General features: G+C 43.2%; 2 protein-coding genes across 4 annotated transcripts; one reads left to right on the forward strand and one right to left on the reverse strand.

The window, feature by feature from the left end:
* The first annotated feature begins 887 nt into the window (after nucleotides 1-887).
* LOC134744577 (eukaryotic translation initiation factor 2 subunit 3-like) lies at nucleotides 888-17,869 on the forward strand. 3 transcript variants are annotated; one of them, XM_063678427.1, is made up of 9 exons: nucleotides 909-1,129; nucleotides 1,498-1,672; nucleotides 6,285-6,521; nucleotides 8,715-8,932; nucleotides 9,684-9,869; nucleotides 10,926-11,108; nucleotides 15,517-15,654; nucleotides 16,690-16,838; nucleotides 17,691-17,869. In XM_063678427.1, exons 1-9 carry the CDS (start codon nucleotides 1,067-1,069, stop codon nucleotides 17,746-17,748), a joined length of 1,407 nt encoding a protein of 468 aa, XP_063534497.1. In that variant the 5' UTR covers nucleotides 909-1,066; the 3' UTR covers nucleotides 17,749-17,869. The 3 variants fall into 3 exon arrangements, with proteins under 3 accessions (XP_063534493.1, XP_063534496.1, XP_063534497.1); XM_063678423.1 differs by lacking the exons at nucleotides 6,285-6,521; nucleotides 8,715-8,932; nucleotides 9,684-9,869; ... (2 more) ...; nucleotides 16,690-16,838; nucleotides 17,691-17,869 and adding an exon at nucleotides 2,273-5,014 and having other exon boundaries at nucleotides 888-955; nucleotides 1,032-1,129; XM_063678426.1 differs by lacking the exons at nucleotides 6,285-6,521; nucleotides 8,715-8,932; nucleotides 9,684-9,869; ... (2 more) ...; nucleotides 16,690-16,838; nucleotides 17,691-17,869 and adding an exon at nucleotides 2,273-5,014 and having other exon boundaries at nucleotides 897-1,129.
* LOC134744558 (cullin-5) lies at nucleotides 17,861-21,513 on the reverse strand. Its single transcript, XM_063678396.1, has 4 exons — nucleotides 21,371-21,513; nucleotides 20,724-21,285; nucleotides 18,381-20,011; nucleotides 17,861-18,054 (listed from the first exon to the last, which is right to left on the reverse strand). The coding sequence occupies exons 1-4, from the start codon at nucleotides 21,377-21,379 to the stop codon at nucleotides 17,917-17,919; spliced, it is 2,340 nt and encodes a 779-aa protein (XP_063534466.1). The 5' UTR covers nucleotides 21,380-21,513; the 3' UTR covers nucleotides 17,861-17,916.
* Nucleotides 21,514-21,542: the final 29 nt, after the last annotated feature.

Raw genomic sequence — 21,542 nt, forward strand, 5'->3', positions numbered from 1 at the left:
GAGTGTGAAATTATGCCATATCTGGCACCAATTATGCCAAGTTGGCAACACTGACTTCAAATGAGGGCTAAGGGCTAAGGCGTATGAATTCGCCGCTAGGGGCGCTAGTACATGGTGGTCTTTTCCCATTTCCTTAGTCTTTTGGACCACCATCAACAGAGGCGCCAACTGGTGAGCAAAAAAACGATAGCCCTCACCGTTTTGGGGCGTTTTGGTGGTTAACGGCTGTGTATGTGTGCGTAAAAACGTGTATGCTGCGTTTTTAGGGATGTGAAAAGTCGATTTTAATCATATATATCGATAAGCGCTACACAGTGGCTCGGAAAAGCGACTATATCTTCGCTAAAAATAAACATGATTGAAATGCTTCGATTATAATATATTAAACTAATTCAATTATTGCGGAACACATATTTTAGTAGGTATTTATGTATTGTAACTAACAAAAAGCCTAAGAGGATATAACCAAACGGAGTAGCCATTAACAGGCGTTCCCCTCTTGTTCCCCTGTGTCGAAAATAATCGGCCAATGGTCGTACACAATGTATGCCGTATGGACTAACGTTTATCTGACATGGCTATTTTTACGTTACGTATACATTTGACGTTCCTCTCCCCCGCAAAAATCGGCAGACTTTTTTGTACCGAAAATTACAGACATGACGTCTCTGTTTGGTTATACCTCCTAGGCATCAACTAATCACCACGAGGTGATAAGGCTGATTACACACAAGCTCTACATTTTTTTGTATTTGCAACACTAACAGTACTTTAAGAAGAAAAAAAACCATTCCAACCCCTTGTTTTACCGCTCTCAATAGAGGATCTAGAATCTAGTTGTCTATGGAGCTTGTCAAACACGTTTAAAAAATTAGTAATTAGTTTATGTCTGTACATCCATCCATCCATGCCACTAGCCGCGCCATCCCGCCACGAAATCTACAAATTTTGTGAGGTGAAATAGTTTAAATTTATGGGCAATAGGGCACTAAGATTCGAATAAAACTATTTATTATTACCATTATTTGTAGACGGCACAACAAGAGTTACTATCTGCGGCTGAAACATGGCATCGAGTGAAGGACAGACTGCCAAGTCAAACTTGCATCAGCAAGACTTAACCAAACTTGTAAGTACAAAAAAGAGATAAAGCACCATTTTGCTTGAGTCCAGGGATTTCTTTGAGAAATAAGCTTAAAATCCAAATTTGCTATTGCGTTACGTTTTGACGTTAGTAGATTTTTATGCTGCATTTCGAAAGTAGCACATGAAATTTTCATACTCTGAAATTCGTTGAAAATATAGTGAATACAAGCCTGGATTGGTTTTTTCATTGCTTCTACTCTGTTACTTTATTTGAACTTGGTGTACATTGCTATACTATTCTGTTCTGTAAGTGTGATCAAATACAGTTAGGTTCTAATGATATAATTATTTGCTGTCTTAGAATCATCATTATCTTATTAAAATAGTTAATCATAACTTTTACTATTTCAGGATATCACAAAATTGTCAGCTCTGTCTCCTGAAGTGATCTCCAGACAAGCCACAATTAATATTGGTACCATTGGTCATGTAGCTCACGGAAAGTCAACAGTTGTGAAAGCAATCTCAGGAGTGCAGACTGTCAGATTTAAGAATGAACTGGAAAGGAATATTACTATCAAATTAGGTATGTATATATTTACCAACTTTATTTAGTGTATGTTCTGGTTCATTAAAAAAAAACCATTGATTACCTATATTTTTATACAAAATTATTTCTTAAACCTTAACCTCTAGCCGCCCTAGACCTTTAAGTCTCCCATTCCATTCTAAATTGAATCTTTATATTAAAACAAACTAATCTCATAATCCATCATGCCTTCATTAAGGTATTGCATCATTATAGAAACTAATAATCATTACCTTTTTTTTTCTAATAAGTGATATATTTTTTCATTGTAGAAAGTTAGTATAATTTGCCACCAAATTGTTTTATGTATCGGAAAACCCTATGCTTTGCCATTTAAGCTTCATGTTTCATTTTAATTGAGTATGGATTTTTTGATTTAGATTTAGTTAAGTGTGAGCTAAGAGTGTATTAACTCACACATAAGACTATAAATAAAAATCAGTTTTAAAGTATCTTTTTTATGAATTATGCAGTAGTTGTACAATGTACCATGTGAATAGGTCTATAAGTAAGGTAAATTTAAACATATTTACGCTGTAAATTCTTACCTGAAGTTAATCTAGCATTTACTAAACTTATTCACATGGTATGTTGCAGAGCGCCTGTCGGACTCAGTGTTGAGGTTGTTCCGTGAAAGAGCTGATGAGAAAGATGAGAATATGTATGCCAAAAAGTTGAGAAAATCGAGAAAAAGAAACCATTCACTAGACCCTGGGGAAGAAGATATGCCCGTTGCCAAGAGACAGAAGAAAGGCAAGGTGAAGCAGGAAGAAGATGACTACATCATAGAAAAAATTGTTGACATCAAATTCGAAGATGGCATAGAATATTTTTATATAAAATGGAAAGGTTTTGATGATGATGAAAACACATGGGAACCACTGGCTCATCTTGACAACTGCCCGGAACTTCTGCGAGAATTTCTTACTGATAAAGAATTAACATACTGTGAAAGTATTGATAAACTAAAAAATGAAATTTCATTTGGAGATTTACTCAGTGAAGATAACTTAGTAGCTAGAATAGATGAAGTAGATGAGACTGACATATACAAACTAAAGGAGGCATTAACAATTAAATTACTCTGCATGATAATTTTACCTGCAGAAGAGGAACAATTTGCTGCAGAACTTGTTCAAGATACTAGAAATATATATCAACTCTATGTGTTGTGTAGAAAGAGATGTCGACAGATGATGTCCTTAAAACAATGGGAAGAACACATAAATCAAGTTGATAAATCAAAGAAACTTACTATAGAAAATGAGGTTGATTTGGCTGGTCCTCCGGAAAACTTCACGTACATAAATCAGTCTATTCCTGGTGTGGGGGTAACCATTCCAGATGATCCTCCAATAGGGTGTGACTGCACTGCCTGCAACTGCCGCTCTAAGTCCTGCTGCGGAATGCAGGCAGGCCTGTTTGCGTACACTGTCAACAAGAGATTACGCGTCGCATCTGGGACGCCAATTTACGAGTGCAACAAAGCCTGCAAATGTTCATCAGATTGCAACAACAGAGTTGTTCAAGGAGGAAGAAATATCAAGCTATGTATCTACAGAACGGCCAATGGCTGTGGGTGGGGTATCAGAACAGAACAGAACATAAAACAGGGACAATTCATCTGTCAATATGTAGGAGAAGTAATTACTTTTGAAGAGGCTGAGAAACGCGGGAGGGAATATGACGCTAATGGCTTGACATATCTGTTTGATCTGGATTTTAACTCTGTGGAAAATCCTTACGTAGTTGATGCAGCGCACCTTGGGAATGTATCACATTTTATAAACCACTCCTGTGATCCTAACTTGGGAGTCTGGGCCATATGGGCTGATTGTCTTGATCCTAATCTTCCAATGCTGGCATTGTTTGCGACACGGGATATTGATGCGGGAGAGGAAATTTGTTTTGATTATTTGCAGAAAGCAAATGATAATGATGAAGAACCTGGCAGCCACGCGCCACGGAAACCCGTGGTAGAGGCAGATGACGCAAGTATTCCAAACGGTGATGAAGCAACCACTGCAGACTCCCCTGCCTCTCCTGCTAAATCCAGATTTGAAATTCAACAGCAAAATATGAGCATGCTAAGAAACAGAACTGAATGCAAGTGTGGGACCATGAAATGTAGAAAATACTTATTTTAAATGGTACTACTAGCTCAGTTTTACAAAATGGATATAATTTCCAAGCGTTTATTTTACTTACAGTATCACAAGTGTCTACACACTGAATCTCTTTAAATCTGGAATTAAATTAGTGCCTTAATCTAAGCGCCTTTGATCTTTATGAAATAACAACCATTTTTAGATGTGTGTTTAGATTTTTATTTTATAAAACATTTATAGACGTTTTTATAAAACTTTTGCTGATTGTTAGCTTTTAGGTCTTATACAATGTTCTCGTTATTAATGAGAAGTTTACTGTGTAAGATAAAAATGTAAGGTTCATTTTCACAATGAATTATTATTGTTATTTGTCTGTCTTTCCATATCTCGGGACCATGGGGTCCCGGACCTTTGGGAAGCGTGGGTGGGGCCAACAGCGCAGAGTCCCTTTAATACAAATTAATCTGAAAGCAAGGGATACACGTGGCGGATACCATCCCCGAACGCACAATGTGATACATCCGGAGATGGTCCCGGCCAGGTGCAGAATATTGCAATGCAGCACTTTAGTGCTGGGAACTTAGATCATAGGCTAGATTTGAATGTTGGATGGACTGGATAATGGGAAGAGACTACCGGTCACCTGCTATGACAATCAGGCTCAAAATTGTGAAACAGGTGGTGACTCGCTAACTCAATTGTGACGTTTTCAATCAAAAGGTACCACATTGTCGCTTGTTGATAAGGTTCATTTCTAATTGAAGCTATATGGAAATAGCGCCTTACTATCAAGCGACAATAAGTACCCTTTTGGTTGAAAATGGCACAAATAGTGGCATGAAAGATATGTGTATTAGGGTATTGTAGATGTTTATTAAGTAAGAAAATTGGACGTGTAGAATTTCGGCATTTAAGCTGAAATATTGAGTTCTTCCTTAGATATTTCTTTTTAGAAAATTGTTTATAAATATTAGAATGTTTATGATTTCAGAACCATTGGTTGTTGTCTCTACAGTCAGCAGCAGAAGTGACTAAGCGGACGAGGTGTTTCAAATAATCTGAACATTACTTTTTGGCAGACAAAGAACCTGTGTTGATAAAATTATACATAAACAATTGACCCGCTTAGCCACTTCTGCCATTGACTTTCTCTGTAACATGCTCTGTGGTGCATGCTTTAATTTTATGCATTGTATGTTAAGTATTATGGTAATACATGTATTAATATTCATTATTTATTGTTTTATTATTTTACAGTTGACCGTCTCTATGTAAAATAGAAGTAAAATATTGTATGATTTTGCATTTTCATCAAAATAGTAAATTGTTAATCACATGGTACAGACCTTTTTTTGCTTTATAGGCAATAATGTCTTCGTAAAAAACGCGTTTTAGTGAAAAAACTGAGAAAACTAGTTTTAAAATCGATTTTTTCAGTTCCGAGTTTTTACCGTAACATACATGAAGCAAAAATGTTGTCTTTGTAAAGGATTAAAGACAAAAGCAAGCAATTATCTTTTGAGCCAACTAGGTCAAGATCTATGACAAATCATTTCAAATAAATTAATGTGGCCTGTTTTCTATATGCTTGTCACTTTCTTCACAAAATAACTAAATTAGACCAGGAGTCGGTATCTAAGTAATGCGTGGTTCTTTGGATTGCGGCTCTTCAAGTCAGCAAGTCACCCAGAAGAATCTTGGAGTTCTTAGACCACCTAAAACGACGATTTGAGGTTCCTTGAGATTCCTAAAAGTGGTTATTTCTATTACGCTTTCTACTCTTCTTAAGCTTACCGACCTCTGATACTACCATGATTTGCACCATCCCACTAACCCAGGGTTAAGCGGTTAAACCGTTAACTCAAGTGTCAAATTCTACTGGTAACCAAGGTAACTCCAGGTTTAACCGGTCAACCGGTCCGGGTTAGTGGAATGGTGCAAGTGGGCCTTAGAGTCAGTCCAAGATAAGTCTGCAACAATTTTGGTAGCACACGTATTTTAAACGTCAAACTTCTATGAAATTATGACGTAAGGCCAGGATTACACTTGTAAGTTTTACTTAGGTAAGTAGGGACAAAGCTATTTGCTAGAATGAGATAACGATATTCATATCTCATTCTGTAGTATAGCTGTGTCCCTACTTACGTAAGTAAAACTTACAAGTGTAATCCTGGCCTATAAATAACACTGGCACTGCGTGTGCAGCGTGTGCTATCACAATCGTTGCAGACTTTACCTCGGTCTAACTCTATCAACTGTTTGTTAGATTTGACACACGTTTATGAGTAATGCCATAAAACTAAGTAGGTACCCATAATGAGTTTGATACTGATCGAGAGAAAAAAACACCTGTAACTTTAGCAAAATCAGTAGGTAGATATCATCTTCGAGTATTAGCAGTAAGAACCACCGTGACTAACAGAAACTACAAAACTTATAAGTAGCAGTAGTTATGAGTAATTATAGTCCCAAAATCTAACAACATTGCATTTGTAACCTAGGTTACGCGAACGCGAAAATCTACAAATGCGACAACCCGAAGTGCCCCCGGCCCACGTCGTTCATCTCCGGCGGGTCGTCGAAGGACGACAACTTTCCGTGTCTGCGCGCCAACTGTTCCGGCCGCTTCCAGCTCGTCAGACATGTCAGCTTCGTCGACTGCCCCGGGCACGACATCCTCATGGCGACCATGCTTAACGGTGCCGCGGTCATGGACGCGGCTCTACTGCTCATTGCTGGTTCGCATCATTCCCTATGAACAGGATAGGGCTTCCAGCTCGTCAGACATGTCAGATTCGTCGACTGCCCCGCACGACATCCCCATGGCGACCATGCTTAACGGCACTGCGATCATGGACGCGGCTCTACTGCTCATTGCTGGTGCGTATCATAATAGACCTGGTAGGGCTTCCAAGTTGTCAGACATGTCAGCTACATTGATTGCCACAGGCAGGAAATCAGGGCCACTATGCTTAACGGTGCCACGGTCATGGACGCGGCTCTACTGCTCATTGCTGGTACGTATCGTAGACCGGGTAGTTTCCAAATTGTCAGACATGTCAGCTTCGTGGACTGCCCTGGGCACGACATCCTTATGCGTAAGTAACGGCGCTGCGGTCATAGACGCGGCTCTACTGCTCATTGCTGGTGCGTATCATAATAGACCTGGTAGGGCTTCCAAGTTGTAGACATGTTAGGTACGTTGAACGACTCTTCTTCACACAGAATTAATGCGAGATTGACTTACGCCAAGGGTTTCCCCTTTTCCCCCGAATGTTTTTTTTTTAAATCCAACTCACTTTTTTTTTAACCGACTTCAAGATTTCAAAGGAGGAGGTTCTAGATTCGGTTGTATGTTTTTTTTTTAATGTTTTTTACTCCACAACTCCGTCATACAGATTCGGCCCGTTTTTGTCAAAAAGCAGTTCTGATGATGGGATCCATGAGGAATCGAGGGAACTCCTCAAATGTTAAAGGCATACATATAGTGATTTTTGTATTTTTATAAACAAATCCAGCACTTCCATTTTAAAAAGTGACATTTGATGAAGTGGAACTGCTGATGATGATCAGAATGGAACTCTTTAATGACGCATAGTTTACGTTTGGCGATTTGTCCTCTTCTTTATGTTTGTTAAGCAACTTAAGTTTTTAAGACATATTTTTGTCAAGCTCGAGTTCTGATGATGAGACCCACGAGGAACCGAGGGAACTCCTCAAATGTGAAAGGCATACATATAGTGATTTTTGTTTTTTTATCAACAAATCCAGCATTTACATTAAAAAAAGTGACATTTGATGAAATGGAAACTGCTGATAATTATCAGAATGGAACTCTTCAATGACACATAGTTCACGTTTGGCGATTTGTTCTCTTCCTTATGGACCCAGACCTAAACTTGGACCCGGACCCGGGTCTGAACATGGATCCCAACTCGGACCCGGACCGAACTCTGACCCAAACTTGGACCCGGACAGCCGGACACGGACCCGGACTCTGATCCGGACCCGGAAATGCTACTAGAAAAGTGGGTTAGGTGGGTGGTTGGGTTTTGAGCTGCGATTCTCACAGAACAGAACTGCTATCAGAAAAGTAGGTTAGGTTAGAGCTGTGACCCTTACAGAAACGAAATGCTATCAGAAAAGTAGGTCAGGTTAGGTTAGAACTGCGACCCTTACAGAAACAAAATGCTACTAGAAAAGTTGGTGGTTTTACCTCCTTTTCTACATAATTAGGCAAAAGATGCTGTCTTTTTCATTTCATTGTCTGGAATCTAAGAGTGCACCATCAACAATAAGTGAACTTTAGCGGCATCCCCCATTGAAGTCGGTTTTTTTATTATTATTATAGGACATTCTTACATAGATTGACTAAGTCCCACGGTAAGCTCAAGGAGGCTTGTGTTATGGGTACTCAGACAAAAATATATATAATATACTTAAATACATAGAAAACACCCATGACTCAGGAACAAATATCTGTGCTCCTCACACAAATAAATGACCTTACCGGGATTCGAACCCAGGACCATCGGCTTCGCAGGCAGGGTCACTACCTACTAGGCCAGACCAGTCATCTAGTAGTTTTTGTTATGCAATAGGTATTCTATCTTTACTATCATACTGAATTTTAGGTTTGAATCCAAAAAAAGAGCATTTGACTTTAGAAACTCTCACGCACCTTTTGCAAACAAGAGCATCGCGTTCCTGGTTCTCCTAGATCTGGATAAGCCTTTAAGCGCCACTTGCACCATCCCACTAACCCGGTTAAACCGTTAACCCAGTGTCAAATTGTATAACTATGTATACTGGTAACCATGGTAACTCCAGGTTTAACCGGTTAACCCCAGGTCAGTGAATGGTGCAAGTGGTCCTAAGGGTTAAGAAATAATATACCGCGAACCCTTGATACATTTATATGCATTCCACAGGCAATGAGTCATGCCCCCAACCGCAGACCAGCGAACACTTGGCCGCCATCGAGATCATGAAACTGAAGCACATCCTCATTCTGCAGAACAAGATCGACCTGGTGAAGGAAGGCCAGGCCAAGGAGCAGCACGAGCAGATCGTCAAGTTCGTGCAGGGAACCGTGGCTGAAGGGGCTCCGATTATCCCCATTTCAGCTCAGCTCAAGTACAATATCGAGGTAATAACATCAACCAACTGAAGTCTGTTGCTAGAGGTGAAGACCGCTTCAACAAAACCTACCACAAAAGTTGGTCCACGTGTTTTATGGCCTAGGCTATGTCTCGTCATACCTTTATCCTTGTAAGGCCCACCATACCAAGTTTCCCTATTTTTAATTTGAACCTTGTTGTATAGAAGATTAGGGTGACTTTCGTTTGATTTAGAAAACAATGAAACAAAAGAAATGCTACTTAATTTAGTTTGTGTAAGGTTCAAATTAGACATACACACAGAAACAGAGTGTACATTGTAATGCACATTAGGCCTTACGAGGTTATCAAATTCGTCTCTACTACACGGTTACCCACAGTTTTTGGTCTTGTTGATTGAGATTTAAGACGCCCTAATGTAGAATGAGATCTGGTGAAGGAAGGTCAGGCCAAGGTGCAGCATGAGCAGTTCGCCAATATCCCAAGGGTCCCATCATCCCTATTTCAGCTCAGCTCAAGTAGAATATTGAAGTTAGTTTCAATAATAAGGCAGTGAAGGAACTTCCAATACTGTTATGAAAGGTTAGCTATTTTAGGGAAGAAACTTTAGGGTTTAAAAAAATTCCTCGTATTACGACCTGTATTATTAACATCGTGTTTGTTAACGCTTATTTGTGTGGTATTCTTATGTAAAAACCCGAGTATTAAATTCGTACTCTTAACATTTTTCCAGAAGACGAAATTAAGAATCCAAGAAATGACTATTGTTTTCTTACGCAGGTACTTTGCGAGTATGTCACAAAGAAGATCCCCGTACCGCTGCGAGACTTCACCTCCCCCCCGCGCATGATCGTCATCCGTTCCTTCGACGTGAACAAACCAGGTTGCGAGGTCGACGACCTTCGTGGGGGTGTCGCTGGTGGCTCCATCCTGCAGGGAGTGCTCACTGTCGGCATGGAGATCGAGGTACCTACTGTCCCACTCTACCACTACTGTCTCACTCTAACACAGGTATGATCCGTTCGTTCGACGTGAACAATCCGGGCTGAGGTCGATGACCGTCACGGCAGCGCCGCCGGTGGCCCCATCGTGCAGGGAGTGCTAACGGTGACAGATGATTTGGTGCAACAGTGTCACACTCTACTCTCTCACTCTAACAGATTTGAGCCGTATGGCCATTCTAACGTAACGTAGCGCGCTTCACCGTTTCCTATTTTTTTCATCATCACAGTGCTAGAGTAGCATTCGCTTTAAAACTTTTGAGATCTTATAAGTATTTGACCTATACCACCTATTCATACGTTTTGTCTTGTAAGTATTTGACCTTTGTGCCGGTCAGCAGAATATTATATATAACTAGATATTAGTTGGCGCACGCTGATCCAGGTAAAATTATACATGCATCGCCGTAGATTAATAATGTAGTATTAAGATAACACCACTGTATATAAATAAGCACTAGTTAATACAAACTGAAATAAATGTCATATACGAAGGAAAAAATGACCAAAGCCTCCAGTGTTCAGAGCTGGAATCGAACCAGCGTCCCCCGTTTACCGGACAGGTGCCTGAACCGCTCGGCTATCCGGTCACATCCGGTCCGGTAATATTTTCATAGAAAATAATTTGAATTGTTCTTAGAGTACTAGTTAATACGGAGTTAAGTAATTTGATTGTTATTTGTATTTAAGCTTTCTCTTATTTATTTTTTACATTGTGGCCACTTAGGTATAGTATAACCCATTTACTGAGTGCCACCTAGTCCATCTACTGGGCCTTACTGAAAATCAACGTCGCGGAGTGTGCCATGTTGGCTCATACCGTGACACCTAGCTGAGTAAGGACCATTTAGCGCAACCTGTGTAATTATTTTTTTAGTTTTAGTTTTATGTTATGTTGTGCTAATAAATGCTTTTTCTTTCTTTCTTAAATACTCCACCCTCCAATAGAATGAAGGGAAACTTTACTCACGCAGCCGCGGGCCCCTAAAGACTCTATGTAACCTTTCTTTACTATACGCAGGTGCGACCGGGCCTGGTGTCAAAAGACGCCGACGGCAAGCTGACCTGCCAGCCCATATTCTCGCGCATCGTGTCACTCTACACCGAGCAGAACGAGCTGCAATATGCTGTACCCGGCGGACTCATCGGCGTCGGCACCAAGATCGAACCCACCCTGTGTCGCGCTGACCGACTTGTCGGGCAGGTTAGTTAACCTTGCTGTATACATCGTGTCACTCTACACCGAGCAGAACGAGCTGCAATATGCTGTACCCGGCGGACTCATCGGCGTCGGCACCAAGATCGAACCCACCCTGTGTCGCGCTGACCGACTTGTCGGGCAGGTTAGTTAACCTTGCTGTATACATCGTGTCACTCTACACCGAGCAGAACGAGCTGCAATATGCTGTACCCGGCGGACTCATCGGCGTCGGCACCAAGATCGAACCCACCCTGTGTCGCGCTGACCGACTTGTCGGGCAGGTTAGTTAACCTTGCTGTATACATCGTGTCACTCTACACCGAGCAGAACGAGCTGCAATATGTAGTACCCGGCGGACTCATCGGCGTCGGCACCAAGATCGAACCCACCCTGTGTCGCGCTGACCGACTTGTCGGGCAGGTTAGTTAACCTTGCTGTATACATCGTGTCACTCTACACCGAGCAGAACGAGCTGCAATATGCTGTACCCGGCGGACTCATCGGCGTCGGCACCAAGATCGAACCCACCCTGTGTCGCGCTGACCGACTTGTCGGGCAGGTTAGTTTACCTTGCTGTATACATCGTGTCACTCTACACCGAGCAGAACGAGCTGCAATATGCTGTACCCGGCGGACTCATCGGCGTCGGCACCAAGATCGAACCCACCCTGTGTCGCGCTGACCGACTTGTCGGGCAGGTTAGTTAACCTTGCTGTATACATCGTGTCACTCTACACCGAGCAGAACGAGCTGCAATATGTAGTACCCGGCGGACTCATCGGCGTCGGCACCAAGATCGAACCCACCCTGTGTCGCGCTGACCGACTTGTCGGGCAGGTTAGTTAACCTTGCTGTATACATCGTGTCACTCTACACCGAGCAGAACGAGCTGCAATATGCTGTACCCGGCGGACTCATCGGCGTCGGCACCAAGATCGAACCCACCCTGTGTCGCGCTGACCGACTTGTCGGGCAGGTTAGTTAACCTTGCTGTATACATCGTGTCACTCTACACCGAGCAGAACGAGCTGCAATATGCTGTACCCGGCGGACTCATCGGCGTCGGCACCAAGATCGAACCCACCCTGTGTCGCGCTGACCGACTTGTCGGGCAGGTTAGTTAACCTTGCTGTATACATCGTGTCACTCTACACCGAGCAGAACGAGCTGCAATATGCTGTACCCGGCGGACTCATCGGCGTCGGCACCAAGATCGAACCCACCCTGTGTCGCGCTGACCGACTTGTCGGGCAGGTTAGTTAACCTTGCTGTATACATCGTGTCACTCTACACCGAGCAGAACGAGCTGCAATATGCTGTACCCGGCGGACTCATCGGCGTCGGCACCAAGATCGAACCCACCCTGTGTCGCGCTGACCGACTTGTCGGGCAGGTTAGTTAACCTTGCTGTATACATCGTGTCACTCTACACCGAGCAGAACGAGCTGCAATATGTAGTACCCGGCGGACTCATCGGCGTCGGCACCAAGATCGAACCCACCCTGTGTCGCGCTGACCGACTTGTCGGGCAGGTTAGTTAACCTTGCTGTATACATCGTGTCACTCTACACCGAGCAGAACGAGCTGCAATATGCTGTACCCGGCGGACTCATCGGCGTCGGCACCAAGATCGACCCCACCCTGTGTCGCGCTGACCGACTTGTCGGGCAGGTTAGTTAACCTTGCTGTATACATCGTGTCACTCTACACCGAGCAGAACGAGCTGCAACATGTAGTACCCGGCGGACTCATCGGCGTCGGCACCAAGATCGAACCCACCCTGTGTCGCGCTGACCGACTTGTCGGGCAGGTTAGTTAACCTTGCTGTATACATCGTGTCACTCTACACCGAGCAGAACGAGCTGCAATATGCTGTACCCGGCGGACTCATCGGCGTCGGCACCAAGATCGAACCCACCCTGTGTCGCGCTGACCGACTTGTCGGGCAGGTTAGTTAACCTTGCTGTATACATCGTGTCACTCTACACCGAGCAGAACGAGCTGCAATATGCTGTACCCGGCGGACTCATCGGCGTCGGCACCAAGATCGAACCCACCCTGTGTCGCGCTGACCGACTTGTCGGGCAGGTTAGTTAACCTTGCTGTATACATCGTGTCACTCTACACCGAGCAGAACGAGCTGCAATATGTAGTACCCGGCGGACTCATCGGCGTCGGCACCAAGATCGAACCCACCCTGTGTCGCGCTGACCGACTTGTCGGGCAGGTTAGTTAACCTTGCTGTATACATCGTGTCACTCTACACCGAGCAGAACGAGCTGCAATATGCTGTACCCGGCGGACTCATCGGCGTCGGCACCAAGATCGAACCCACCCTGTGTCGCGCTGACCGACTTGTCGGGCAGGTTAGTTAACCTTGCTGTATACATCGTGTCACTCTACACCGAGCAGAACGAGCTGCAATATGTAGTACCCGGCGGACTCATCGGCGTCGGCACCAAGATCGAACCCACCCTGTGTCGCGCTGACCGACTTGTCGGGCAGGTTAGTTAACCTTGCTGTATACATCGTGTCACTCTACACCGAGCAGAACGAGCTGCAATATGCTGTACCCGGCGGACTCATCGGCGTCGGCACCAAGATCGAACCCACCCTGTGTCGCGCTGACCGACTTGTCGGGCAGGTTAGTTAACCTTGCTGTATACATCGTGTCACTCTACACCGAGCAGAACGAGCTGCAATATGCTGTACCCGGCGGACTCATCGGCGTCGGCACCAAGATCGAACCCACCCTGTGTCGCGCTGACCGACTTGTCGGGCAGGTTAGTTAACCTTGCTGTATACATCGTGTCACTCTACACCGAGCAGAACGAGCTGCAACATGTAGTACCCGGCGGACTCATCGGCGTCGGCACCAAGATCGAACCCACCCTGTGTCGCGCTGACCGACTTGTCGGGCAGGTTAGTTAACCTTGCTGTATACATCGTGTCACTCTACACCGAGCAGAACGAGCTGCAATATGCTGTACCCGGCGGACTCATCGGCGTCGGCACCAAGATCGAACCCACCCTGTGTCGCGCTGACCGACTTGTCGGGCAGGTTAGTTAACCTTGCTGTATACATCGTGTCACTCTACACCGAGCAGAACGAGCTGCAATATGCTGTACCCGGCGGACTCATCGGCGTCGGCACCAAGATCGAACCCACCCTGTGTCGCGCTGACCGACTTGTCGGGCAGGTTAGTTAACCTTGCTGTATACATCGTGTCACTCTACACCGAGCAGAACGAGCTGCAATATGTAGTACCCGGCGGACTCATCGGCGTCGGCACCAAGATCGAACCCACCCTGTGTCGCGCTGACCGACTTGTCGGGCAGGTTAGTTAACCTTGCTGTATACATCGTGTCACTCTACACCGAGCAGAACGAGCTGCAATATGCTGTACCCGGCGGACTCATCGGCGTCGGCACCAAGATCGAACCCACCCTGTGTCGCGCTGACCGACTTGTCGGGCAGGTTAGTTAACCTTGCTGTATACATCGTGTCACTCTACACCGAGCAGAACGAGCTGCAATATGTAGTACCCGGCGGACTCATCGGCGTCGGCACCAAAATCGAACCCACCCTGTGTCGCGCTGACCGACTTGTCGGGCAGGTTAGTTAACCTTGCTGTATACATCGTGTCACTCTACACCGAGCAGAACGAGCTGCAATATGCTGTACCCGGCGGACTCATCGGCGTCGGCACCAAGATCGAACCCACCCTGTGTCGCGCTGACCGACTTGTCGGGCAGGTTAGTTAACCTTGCTGTATACATCGTGTCACTCTACACCGAGCAGAACGAGCTGCAATATGTAGTACCCGGCGGACTCATCGGCGTCGGCACCAAAATCGAACCCACCCTGTGTCGCGCTGACCGACTTGTCGGGCAGGTTAGTTAACCTTGCTGTATACATCGTGTCACTCTACACCGAGCAGAACGAGCTGCAATATGCTGTACCCGGCGGACTCATCGGCGTCGGCACCAAGATCGAACCCACCCTGTGTCGCGCTGACCGACTTGTCGGGCAGGTTAGTTAACCTTGCTGTATACATCGTGTCACTCTACACCGAGCAGAACGAGCTGCAATATGCTGTACCCGGCGGACTCATCGGCGTCGGCACCAAGATCGAACCCACCCTGTGTCGCGCTGACCGACTTGTCGGGCAGGTTAGTTAACCTTGCTGTATACATCGTGTCACTCTACACCGAGCAGAACGAGCTGCAATATGCTGTACCCGGCGGACTCATCGGCGTCGGCACCAAGATCGAACCCACCCTGTGTCGCGCTGACCGACTTGTCGGGCACGTTAGTAAACCTTGATACATCGTGTCTTATAGTTTTAGACTTTCCCATACTGACCGATCTGAATGGGCCACCGTGTATATGAATACTTAATTCCACCAGGTCCTGGGAGCCGTGGGCGCGCTGCCCGGCATCTTCGTGAAGCTGGAGGTGTCGTACTACCTGCTGAAGCGGCTGCTCGGCGTGCGCACCGAGGGTGATAAGAAGGCCGCCAAAGTACAGAAGTTGACCAGGAACGAGGTAAACTCAAAGGGATTTCTTTAATAGGGATGGACACATGTTGAATTTTATAACAAAATCTAGTAATATAGATAGCAAATGAGCAATTTATCGCAATAATGTGGATATTAAAATAATATATCGTCAGGGGACAAGTAAAACAACTAATCTTAAAATATGAGTCTGTAGTTACTCGAAATAAATGATGTATATTTATTTATTTAAAACTTACTAATTCACTAACTCAAAAAAGCGGCAAAAAAATCACGTCTGTCGTATGGGAGCCCCACTTAAATATTTATTTTATTCTGTTTTTAGGGTTCCGTACCCAAACGGTAAAAACGGGACCCTATTACTAAGACTCCGCTGTCCGTCCGTCCTACTAAAACCGGCCAAGTGCGAGTCGGACTCGTGCATCGATGGTGCCGTACTTTTTAGTATTTGTTGTTATAGCGGCAACAAAAATACATCATCTGTGAAAATTTCAACTGTCTAGCTATCACGGTTCATGACATACAGCCTGGTGACAGACCGACAGACAGACAGCGGAGTCTTAGTAATAGGGTCCTATTTTTGCCCTTTGGGTACGGAACCCTAAAAATCAACCTTATTTGGATAATAATACGGTTCACTATGGCTATGAACTAAGTGACTTTTGCTTGTCACCCGACGATATGGAAACGATAAAAAAGTACAGGATCTATGGGTTTCAAAATTTTAAGTTTTTTTTAACATCCAAAAAGGAATAAAGTAAGGGTACTATTCGATTCCCTACATTTTATCCAAAAAAAGATTGTACAGCAACTATATGCATAAACGAAATATACCACCGACAAAATCGCAATTTTTCGCGACTGTCGAACTTTGACTATCATTTCTGACTTTTGTATCTGTGCTTTTGTATTGTTTTAATGCAGTGGGTCCCATATAGACATTTGATCCCAAAAACGAACCTGATCGATTGCTACCATTAATAAAAATTTGTCATCAAGCCTATTTGTCACAGAAACTTGTTTTCGCCAATGTAGGTATTATAATAGAAGTTTTCGATTGCAGGTGTTGCTAGTGAACATCGGGTCGCTGAGTACCGGCGGGCGCGTGATCGCCACCAAGGCCGATCTGGCCAAGATCACGCTCACCAACCCCGTGTGCACAGAGATCGGCGAGAAGGTCGCGCTCAGCAGGAGAGTCGAGAACCACTGGCGGTATGTTCACCTTACTACACCTTACCACACTACAACTAATAAAGATCCTTTAACATATTCATTGCCACCCAGCCACACAAGACATCAGCCGGGCTAGGCGGCTAGCACCTGATTGGCGCGAGAGTATCTCGCTGCGACATAGACTACCCGTCCCCCTTTAATTCATACAGTTAGTAAAAGACGGGTAGTCTATCTCGCGGCGAAATACTGTCGCGCAAATCATGTGCTCGGCCTACTGGGAACGTCGGGTTTTCGGCATTGAATGTATTAAGCTTCATCTGCAATAAGGACCTTTTTATCTGAATTTCTATTGGAATTTCAGATGGAAACTTTTTTATTGTACTTGAAGCATGGGGACCCTTTTCCAGGCATAGTACGATTTATCGACCACATACACGCCAATATACATTCAACTTAAATATTCAGAGTTAAGGTTCAAATTAGATTACATTTTCGGGAAATGTGACTTGTCTCCAAAGAATCATCAAAGCTGGATTAATTGGAATATGTTTGGATTTTTTGGAAAAAACCAGTTTCAATCGAAAATGAGACTGGTGCCTTATTGCTCTATTTACATTCATTCTCCAAATGACATTTACCTGGCTGAACAAGAACATGCTCTTGTATTTATCACAACTGCAAGCATAAAATCTAACATGATTTGTTGTTACATGTGCATTTTAAGATTTTTTTTTATACTACGTCGGTGGCAAACAAGCATACGGCCCGCCTGTTAAGCAGTCTCCGTAGCATATGTACGCCTGCAACTCCAGAGGAGTTGAGGAGTCATGTAGATTTATTCATTTCAAAATGTATGTTATGTTATAATCATGTAAATGTTATTTTTTACAGGTTAATCGGATGGGGACAAATTCAAGGAGGCGAAACGATCGAACCAGCCAAGAATTAACTGCGTTGTCAAGTTAAACTTTTATATTATGCTATCATTATATTTAATAAAAAAATATATGATAAACCACTATTATTATTCAAGCTACTTTACAAATAAAAAGTAGATATAGTACATTTCATTATGATTTTATTTCATTTTGTGTTTGTTTACATTATTGAAGGTGATTTAGGCCATGTATATAAAAGTGTTGATATCCTCGTCGTCCCGTCGCATGTACTTGTGTTCGATCAGCCACTCTAATTGCTCTTTGATCATCTTTTTCGATGGCAGGAACATATTTTTCAATATTTCAATAAGCTCACTCTGTAACAATAATATGAATAACGTAAAAGAAAAATTCATTAGTAACTAATTAGTGAAATTAACAGTTTTAAAATACCACAGTAGTATCATACTCTATAGGTAGGTACAACTGCAAAAACTAAAGGCGATTTAGCTGTTAGTGCTGATTGAATGAAAAATAAATAAAATTAAATACTTTTCAAAGGAAACGTATTGTATGCAAAATCATTTTATAAATCTGTCTGATAGGAAATTCGAAAAAATTGCGCAACATACACGTGTGTACAAAAACAGTAACACTGACAGCCTCTTTGTGGAAGTCCGACATATGTAGCTGGTAATCTTACCTGGAGAGCAGTGTTTGTGATGAGTTTCCTCATCTTCAAGATCTTTATGATGGCTTCTTGCGTCCGCAAGATTCGTAGCTGCACGATCGAGTGATTGTCCTCCATTTGCGAGCGCTCAGTACTTAGTTGCAATCTTCCGATCAAGTTAATTTTACCGCGTCTCTGGGGTTTCCCGTTCTTGATCAGAGCAAACTCTTGATTGACCCAAAACGTCGTGTTTTCTGCAAAATCTTTAGGGTTCTGCACGGCCGGGGCATAACACAGCAGTTGTCGCTTTAGTTTTGGAAACGCAACTAACGACCACAGGGTTCTTCTCAACTCTGGGTCGGGAAGTTCGGTGGCCAGGCGCAAATTTTCGTAGCTTATTTTCTCCATAGGCCTTTGATTCCACGCGAACAAAACCGCCATTTGGAAAGTTGTGACGTCGAGATCGAACCTTCCCACGGCATTCGCAAACGTTATGGTTCCGTTGCTCATGTGGTGGTACCATTGTAGCTTTCTGCCAGAATGTTTTTTCTTATAAAACTCTTCAACTTCTGGTATGTAATCTTCCAGCTCTAAAGGAAGACTGACTGTGACCCTTTCAGAGCCGCGAGCCCAAGCTCCTGCATTAAGTATTTTAATATTAATGGCGTCGTGACGCGTCGTGTCTGCTCTGAACTGCGTATTGAGATCTTCACTAACCTTGATATCCTGGAACATTCGCGCCAGTTTGTTCACATAGTCGGCAGGCATGCCGACTTCTCTTAGCCATTCTACCATGTCCTCCTCTCTCTCTGAATCAGCACTAGAATCTAATATTAACCTTCTAGTTAAATGGGCCTTATGGTACCTCATAAACACGTCTTTGTTTTCAATGTATTTCAACACTAACAACACATCCTTTAGTCTTGACTCTATTTGCTCTGTAGTTAAGCGTTTACTTAATGGCGTTTTTCGTAATAGCATATCACAATAATTAGCCAGCAGTTCAGGGCACTTGCTCTCTGGAGCAGTGCCTTTTGTCCCACGAAGAAGAGCAGATGATGGAAGTTCGAGTTTGAAGACTGTAGTGTCATTCACAACACACTTGTATGCCTTATCCCTGGCAGTTAAAAATCTAGGGTCATCCATAAAAGCGTCCTTAGCTAAGGTACTAAATTTCTTAAATAAGTCTAATAACCTCTCTACATATTTTTCTGAGTCTGTAGTTATAATATCAGCAGAAGCAACCATGTCGGCTAAACCGGCTGATACAATATGGGCTTCAAGGTCCCTTAGTATAGGTGTTACACCATCTGGCACTCTGTCCAAGAGCCGGAACATCAGCTGAAGCTTATCCATCTCTCCAGCTTTGATGAGAGGTGCACTCTCTGCCAGTAAGGTGGGGAGATGTTCCCCAATCAGCACTCTCTCGCAGCATTGAGTAAGTGCGGCCACACTGCCACTGCCAGGCTCCAGGTATCTGTGGGCCCGAGATTCTTCTTCCTTAAGCCTCTGATCTGCATATCTCATGTAAGATTGCACACCATTTGCTGATAAATGCTCGTTGGCTTTGAGTTTGTAAAACTCTTCCGTTGCTTGCATGTAAGCTGCCTCGAAATTGTCTCTATATATTTGTAATTTGTCAACAGAGTTGGAACACAAATTGACTGTAAGAAAAAAAAACCATTAGTGAAAAAAAATATTAGGAAAAGGTAACTAAACTACACTACATAACTAAAACACATAAATCTCAAGCATTTGAATGTAAAGGTTTTAACTATTATAAGCTGTATTCCTCTAAAAGGGTACTTGTTGTCAATAAGAAGACCAAACAAATATGACAAGAAATCAACAACCAACATTGTTGTATCTTTTGGCCAAAAACATCACAAGCTAATTATGGTTATATGGTGTTTTCCACTGTAAAACTGTGTTCAAGATTTTATCATACAATTAATTCATTTAACAAAACTTAAATTTGCTGTATTTTTTTAAGTATGGTATCTGAAGCTACATAAACTAATTACAGGACTAGATATAGTTTATCCTATTGTAAATACAAAGTTTCAGAGCAATCTAGCTAATCGTTTTAAAATGACAACGTAACTATGTTTCTATGGAGAACCGAGCTTGCTGGGGCCTTAACAAAAACTGCCAAATTTGGGACCCACCTTTTGGCCGTCTTAAATAGGAAGCATAAATATTATTAGCACTGGCTGTTAACCCGATCAGTTGGCATGTTGTCTTATGTGTCAGGGCCTGCTCAAAGTTTGCTCGCGACCCATACATTGAGAAATGCTGATCTATAGACATCTTGGCAGTGTGTGTCAATACACTAAAACCAGTACTTGTCAAATAGTGGTTATCATAATCACTTACCATAAGATTCCCTTACTCCTATTACTAGCTGAGAATCAAATGACTCTCCATTGCGTTCTGCCTGCACAAGTTTCATGGCCGAGTCCTGCAATCGCTGCTTAATGTCCATAAAGATACTCTGGTTCCATGAGTCAAGCATCAGCTTCCGCACGAGACTATCTTCATTGTTATTATTGTTGTTTTTCTTCTGTTGATTGGATGTATTTGAAGTAGACATTTTACTCATGTTATTGATTGTATTTTCCAACTGCCTAAATGGTGTGGGTAGATAATTACATTGTGTAAAAAACTTGCCCCATTCTGCTATATAAGCTTTCAACAACGCTTGGTCTTCCCTTTGTGCCAGCACCCTCGCCTGAGCTTGCTTTATGTACATCATTATATCTTGCTGCAATGCATCTCTTAACTTGTAAGGCCCCCGATCGTCCCACAAGCACACAGAATGGACAGCTCCAAAAAGGTCTTGCCATTCCGGCTGGGTCACAGTCTCCTGCTTCAGTAACTTCAAGACAATAGGACGCATCGAAACCCATTTATCCTCAAAGGTGACTTGTCCTTTTTCCTACGGGAAGAGTAAACGAAAGGTATTACTTTAACATATATTAAATCTCGATAGCAACTCATACAAACAATAAATCACAACTTACCTTTAACATGATTATTTATTTTAAAGAAATGGTCTTTATTTTCCATACGAAAGTTCACTAATCGTCATTAATCAAATCAGTTTTTTTTTTATTGAATGACCCTGAATTTTCTAAGCGATGGATGGCAGGCACAGATCGTAGAACTACACAGCCATACAAGGGCTCGGTACGA

The sequence above is a fragment of the Cydia strobilella genome, chromosome 10 (assembly GCF_947568885.1).
Source record: "Cydia strobilella chromosome 10, ilCydStro3.1, whole genome shotgun sequence".
NCBI lineage: Eukaryota > Metazoa > Arthropoda > Insecta > Lepidoptera > Tortricidae > Cydia > Cydia strobilella.